Source organism: Pecten maximus, unplaced genomic scaffold, assembly GCF_902652985.1.
Source record: "Pecten maximus unplaced genomic scaffold, xPecMax1.1, whole genome shotgun sequence".
NCBI classification, from domain to species: Eukaryota; Metazoa; Mollusca; class Bivalvia; order Pectinida; family Pectinidae; genus Pecten; species Pecten maximus.
Window position 1 is genome coordinate 1 of NW_022980780.1, and position 7,601 is coordinate 7,601.

The window sequence follows — 7,601 nt, forward strand, 5'->3', positions numbered from 1 at the left end:
GAGATCAGGAAGACATTGACTAATGTAGCTTACGGTTCAAACTCTGGTACAGAACCACGAAATCGCACTACAGAGTATCACCGATCTACGTCAAAAGGTCGATAAACGGCTAAACACGCTACAGAAGGACGTCACAGACAAGTTGATCGCGTCGTTCAAAGAAGAGAAGATAAACATGGAGGCGTCATTACGGCAGTGTGAACGTCTGATGAATAGTATGTTAAATACCATGAAGTCGTCCGTTACCGCCGTAGAGGGAAATGACCACATTGAGACGATAGTGCTGTACCAGAGAGGACAGGCAGAGGTGGAATCTTGTAAGGCCCTGATCACGGAGATGAGAAAGTCGTACACGTCCGTCAACATTAAACATCAGGTTATTAGTGGACTCGGCAACCTTGGGGATGACGCAATGGGAAAGATCATCATCGAGAAACAACCACGACGTTTCCCTGGCAATCATTGTGATATAAAACCACCCTTGTTAGAACGCAAAGTGAAGGAAATCGGAAAGTTCAACATAAAGGTTCCGTCGGATAAATATAATTGCAGTGCCCGTGGTGTTGTGTACCTTCCATGTGATCAAATAGTGGTAAGTGATATCGACAACAAGAAGCTGAAGCTGTTTACAGACAAAGGACAGTTCCTGGACGAGTTGACCATTCGAGGATATCCCTATGATCTGTGTCTGGTGGACAACAACACTGTGGCGGTCGCTGTCTCCCGTCCTGGTGGTATACATGTCGTGAAAGTCGAGGCATCCAAACTCTCCCTGTCGTCTGAGATCAGGATGCCAAACGGTGAGGACTGCTATGGTATAACACATACAGACGGGAGGTTTATCGTGGGTACAAATGGAGGAGGAGTATACAGTGTAACACTGGACGGCGTGGCTGACTTGTTACATCAGTATAACAGTAACTGTTGGTCACTCACACATGACTCAGTAAAGGGAGACACACTCGTCAGTGTCAGTAACGGCACCCCGGGAGACGTCGCGGTGTCCAGACTGTCGGCTGATAAACGTCACACGGAGGTGATGAAGGTCGGCGTCGTGAGTCGTCCCTGGGGAATAGACGTAGACAGGGAGGGAAACATATATGTGTGTGGTTATAGTTCAAACAACGTCGTACAGATGTCTTGGGACGGGACACACGTTAGGGAACTGCTGACGTCATCGGATGGGATGAAGTATCCAATGGCAATATCTGTAAATGGTGACAAGTTTGTGTCCACTAATTTTAATGACAACCATATCCGGGTCTTTGAGCTTTACTAACGTTAATAACAGACACAAGCACGAGCAGATCACTTGAGATGTATGTTTACCATAACAATCGAAGTGCATTGTGACATATTATGATTTGAAACATTAATAACAACATTTTATATACAACTCCAACTGATACACGCTCGCCGAAATCGCCGGTTTCCAATTAAATACTGATTTATTATGCCTTTCATCAAACGAAATGTAATATTGCTGTGAGGATCATTTAATTGTCATCACAAACAGTTTCCATTAAATTTTATACTTGATATCACTAGTTCGAAGTATATGTGTATTAGTAATGGTCTAATTTTGTGTAATACACCTTGTAGATCGGGTACTGATAACCGCATTCCTTTGTCTCAATAAGGTATGGATTCGATATAAGGAGCTAGGCTGTATCTCTATACAATTGAGCATTCGTGTTCGTGGTGTTTATATTTTATATTATCCAATTGTATTTGTCGTATGTAGAGCCACACATCAAGACATCAAACAGCCATGTTTATATATCATATTTGCTTCAGATTGACCTATTGGATTCGATAATTACTACCAACTTTTATCATACGTTACCATAGTTTTCTTATTACTTTTTTTTTCCCTATCTACATTGTGATCAGTGTCATCAGTGATGAAAACCATAATTAAACAATTTATATTTTATTTTATACTTTTTTTCCATTGTTTAGAATCATGTGTTCATTAGTTATCGTCTGATTTTGTGTTGTACACCTTGTAAAACGTATACTGATTGCCGTTTCCCTCAATCGCAATAACATGTGGATTGAATATAATATATGGAGCTAGGATATCACACATGGACGGAAAAAGACACACGATTGAAAAAAATAAACAATTATCTAGTTGCGTAATTGGACCGTGTAACCAGTGACCAGGTAACGTGACGGGGTCTGGTTACATGTGATCAGGTAAAATAACTGGGCTTGGTTACCATGGACCAGGTAGCGTGACTGGGTAACTTGCCCTGACCCGGTTACAAGTGAGCAGGTAACATGACTTGACCGGGTTACAAATGATCAGGTAGTTTGACCGGACTTGGTTGTCAGTGACCAAGTAACGTGACTTGACATAGTTACCTGTGACAAATTAACTTTACTGGACCGGCTTACCAGTGACCAGGTAGCGTCACCGGATGGAGAATTAAATAATAAACGGGAAGCGGGACAAGGCCAGGAGATACAAACCAATTTGATTCACTACCTATGTTTTGTATCTGACCATAGTACATTTGATGGTACAACAAATAGGTATTTTACCTTAATTTTTAAAACTTAAAATAAATTAATAATGCGATCCAGTAACGTAAAACATAAGTTTTGATATTTTTGTTTTGTTTTAGGTCAATGCTTCATATCATATAATTCCACGTGACAAACAGTTGGAACGACAAAGATTTCACATCAGCGAAGGTCATATGCTTAATGATGTAGATATTTTCATAATCAACTCGTCTTCCATGTAATAACATTGAAATAAAACAGAGCAGATAAAACTAAAACATCGTTATTGTTAGCACAGCATACTTATTGTTTTAGTTCATTCTACCGATATTTTTTTAATAATATTTTAAAGCCTTTCGGTTTTTAAATTTCCAAATCCCATATGGGTATGTTTTCATGTAATTTCACCCAACTGACAACGATTTAGTAGCGACGTGGTGTTTCTATTGTTTCGATTGCTGTTGTGCCACTGGGGTAAAATGATGGTCCCATGTTTCATCCATAGAGACAAGTGGCCGGGCCTTCCTCAAAAAATGATGAGCACGTGATAATTATCGCCTGATGTGCTTCTGATCAACTGTCGGAATGATTGGTAACCATTGGGTCGAAAGTTTTTTTTCATTTCAAGATCTAGGTCCAAATTGAGTGTACTCTTTTCTATTGGCTACATATCTTTCTGTTACACGTCTGTCAGTCATAACAAGATTATGAACTTTATTGGCCATTTCTCAGGTTGCAACATTGAGAAACCTTCCAGGACATCAGCAAGGCTAGGTCTGCCGCGTTTAAATTCTGCACCCTCCGTTTCACTGTAGCATATAAAGGGGCATCATTCCTTGGTGTTGCTACCATATCATTATAAATATTCTGAGGTGTTAAACCTTCCCATGCAAATATAGAATCACTGCTCTTTCACCGATTGTTTTCCCCATTTTGAAGAAGCCGCAAGTCTTGTTTACTTTAGATTGATACCTCTTCGATATAAACTAACCAAACGAGACCAGTCCATTGGTACATAGCCTTATATTGTCAGCGAATAGAAGGACTTAAAATAACATCCTTGACAACCTCCTTTAATACGAGGCTCACAATATATCAATCATCCCTCGTATAGCCTGTATTTCTTCAAGTACTAAGAACCTTGAGGCAATGCGCGACATCGAACATGCAATTAAGGCTGGGCTACAACACAATATATTGATAACAGTTAGCAATACCCACAAAACAATAGGTCGGTATGGTACGAACACATGCTAACAATAAACCAGTAAACAAAATGATATTTCTATTGTAAAATGAAATAATTCAGTGTGGTGAGGCTGCTTTTAATAGGAAAGATAGTTTTAGAAAAAAAGATTAATACACACATCCTGGTTCCATATACATTCAGTATAATACCTCGACCATATAAAATAGTGATGGTGAAGAGATAGCTCACTCAACTAAAGGACCAAGTGTAAGACAGTTCATTAGGATGAAAAATGTTTGAGAAACACGTGACGATCTGAAATTTAGACAGAACCGTAACTATCCACAGGGACCTATGCTCAAGTAAAATGTCAAAATTTGCATAGTTCCAATAACGACATCAGAATGAATGAAAGTCGTAAGGAAAAATAAGGTCAATACCATAGTTAAATCATTCCATACTTAGGAAGTAGAGTTCTTTAGTCTTACCTGCAGAGAAGTGATATTCAGTGATTATTTATATCTGGGTTACATCGAGGTGGCTATTACAGCCTAAGAATCAGTAATATTTATAATCATATAACTTATGTAGTCTTAGCATTCTGTATTTATACACACATATTATTCATTACACTTTGACAGTTTTACCATTCTTAAAGCATCAAACATATGAGTATTTATTAACATCATGATAATCTTATAGCGATCGATCCTACCCAACAACAAACTTTGATCAGGTCATATCTTTGATGATGAATTACATATACTTTTGATACATCCTAGCCACGAGAGGATACGTTAATTAGTAAATAACGTGACTGCCACGAAAATGTGTCAGAGTATATACTTCCCGTTTATATATATCGTACTTTCATAAGGGGATAAGTGGTTATCACATACATATACAAACTATATATGTCTGAATTTATCTACAAGAGGTATGTCGGTTATCAGACAAGAGTAGATAGTCCCACTAAACCTTAGAAACTATCAGAAACATACTTAAATTGATAAGTCACAAAAATGTTATCTAAATGGTACAAAGATCAAAATTCAGGTCAACATCCCAGTAGTGAATGTAACGATTATTACATAGACTATCATCTCAGGGCTGGAATCTCAAATATGTTCGAATATTTTCCAACTAATCGGATATACTCAAACATGGTCAAGCAAAAAAAAGTGTCTCCTTTTATACTCTTCACCGAAAAGCTTTTCAACAACTGTGTCCTTTATAATTATTGTGGTAGTCAATAGGTTTAACGTAACAAGGGACGAAACCCGTACTACATTCATAACAAGGAACGGCGTATCATCATCCTGCCGACAATAGACAAATTGTTTGATTGATTTTCTGTATTCATTGTTAAGAACGCACGTAACAGGTTGACGATAGAAAGGATTTGTTTTATTGTGTTGCTGTTTTCCTGTTCAGACACAAACGTCGCTATACTCTTCTGATATATTACTGCAAATCTCGGCTTGCTATTGGATGTCGGAAATGTCACGTTGCTAGGTATTGTCGGACAATCGAATGAAGAGGAGAAGGATGAGGAAAAGGAGGAAGAGGAGAAGGAGGAGGAGGGGCTGGATTATTAAAATATTCCATGAAATCATCATCTGGTGGTCCCTAAACCAATTCTCGCTTGGCTGCACTTACGATCTCACCAGAGTCATTAATTTGTACCTTAAACATCACATGTGTACCAATAGGGCGAAATGTTCCAGTAATGTTGCCTTTTACCATTTGTACCTCAAACCTCACATGTGTACCAATAGGGCGAAATGGTCCAGTAATGTTGCCTTTTACCATTTGTACCTTAAACATCACATGTGTACCAATAGGGCGAAATGGTCCAGTAATGTTGCCTTTTACCATTTGTACCTTAAACATCACATGTGTACCAATAGGGCGAAATGGTCCAGTAATGTTGCCTTTTACCATTTGTACCTTACACATCACATGTGTACCAATAGGGCGAAATGGTCCAGTAATTTTGCCTTTTACCATTTGTACCTTAAACATCACATGTGTACCAATAGGGCGAAATGGTCCAGTAATTTTGCCTTTTACCATTTGTACCTTAAACATCACATGTGTACCAATAGGGCGAAATGGTCCAGTAATGTTGCCTTTTACCATTTGTACCTTAAACATCACATGTGTACCAATAGGGCGAAATGGTCCAGTAATGTTGCCTTTTACCATTTGTACCTTAAACATCACATGTGTACCAATAGGGCGAAATGGTCCAGTAATTTTGCCTTTTACCATTTGTACCTTAAACATCACATGTGTACCAATAGGGCGAAATGGTCCAGTAATGTTGCCTTTTACCATTTGTACCTTAAACATCACATGTGTACCAATAGGGCGAAATGGTCCAGTAATGATGCCTTTTACCATTTGTACCTTAAACATCACATGTGTACCAATAGGGCGAAATGGTCCAGTAATGTTGCCTTTTACTATTTGTACCTTAAACATCACATGTGTACCAATAGGGCGAAATGGTCCAGTAATTTTGCCTTTTACCATTTGTACTTTAAACATCACATGTGTACCAATAGGGCGAAATGGTCCAGTAATGTTGCCTTTTACCATTTGTACCTTAAACCTCACATGTGTACCAATATGGCGAAATGGTCCAGTAATGTTGCCTTTTACCATTTCAAACGTCAAGGATAAACATTGATTGAGATTAAATTATCTGCTGACCATGACATATGCTATTGTCAAAAAAAAATGGAATGATACATCCATATAGATTGGGTAAAAACTTCTTGGCTGAATAACACTTAAAAAAAACAATAGGGACTGAAAGTTTGGAACGATAAGGAACTCGGTCGAACTAAAAGCAAAGTGCATCATGTCGTGTTAACTAATTAACTATTTCTGGCTTGGAGATTAGATCTCTGTTTCTATGTTATATATGGTAAATAAAATCTATGAACAACACCCACTATTAAACTGTGTAAATAATGTATACTGAACGGAGTTCTACACAGTAACCATAGACACCTGGGGATCGTTTCACAAAGCTTCGTTACTTACGAACGTTCGTTAATATTTACGAAAAAGTTACGCAAAATTTACGAAGTTCGTAAGTGCCTTTATCAAAGGTGTTCGTCACTTTTCGTATCTTACGTCAAAATCGTACGTTCTTCCGGTAAAAATATACCACTCTCTAACTTGAAGGTAAAAAAGACGATACTTTTGAGGTGAACATTTTACGCCGGTCCTATTCCCGAGTCGTGTACACAGACGATGAACTTTATTTTGTTCTCTCAAAACAACCGTATTGTTGATAGAAGATTAAATTTTCTATAAAAATCCAATTTCATATTGTTTATCATGCGGAAAAACAAACAGCAACAAAGCAATTTTCACAGATTTTGCTCAATGCCCATACATATACATAGTGTTCTTAAAATACACTAACTGTTGGCACAGTCTGCGAATATACTTATAATTAATTTCATGATAATGTGTATTTTGCCGGCATCCCTCCTCGACATTCAAAATCCAGTTTCCACCTCGAAACAATCGCTCACAAGGAGAAGTAGTTCTCTTATGCTAATATGTAATTGAGTACGACGTCATTTTCTGATCAAAAGGGTTTGCTTCCGCACAATTTTAATTTTTGTTTTTGGAAGTTACGACAGGGTGGATATGTAAGTTACGAAGCTTTGTGAAACGATACCCTGGACGTTACCTAGGGTTTCCTTCATGTTTGTGATGAAGCTGGAATTCATTATTTTCTTACGAATATAGGCATAGGACAGTAGGTACGGATTTCTGTTTCACACAGTAGATGAAATAATACTAAAGGCGGTTTGGACTATTTCCGTAGAAGAAATTGTTATTTTAACGCGTTGTATCGCGAATTTGACGCGTT

At 38.0% G+C, this 7,601-nt stretch overlaps 1 protein-coding gene across 1 annotated transcript; it reads left to right on the plus strand.

The window, feature by feature from the left end:
• Window positions 1–52: 52 nt before the first annotated feature.
• LOC117319693 lies at window positions 53–5,301 on the plus strand (the record flags this gene model as incomplete). The annotated part of the gene is made up of 3 exons (XM_033874458.1): window positions 53–1,210; window positions 2,634–2,703; window positions 5,219–5,301. Coding segments are annotated over 3 exons (1,311 nt in total), but the record flags the coding sequence as incomplete, so codon positions are not given.
• Window positions 5,302–7,601: the final 2,300 nt, after the last annotated feature.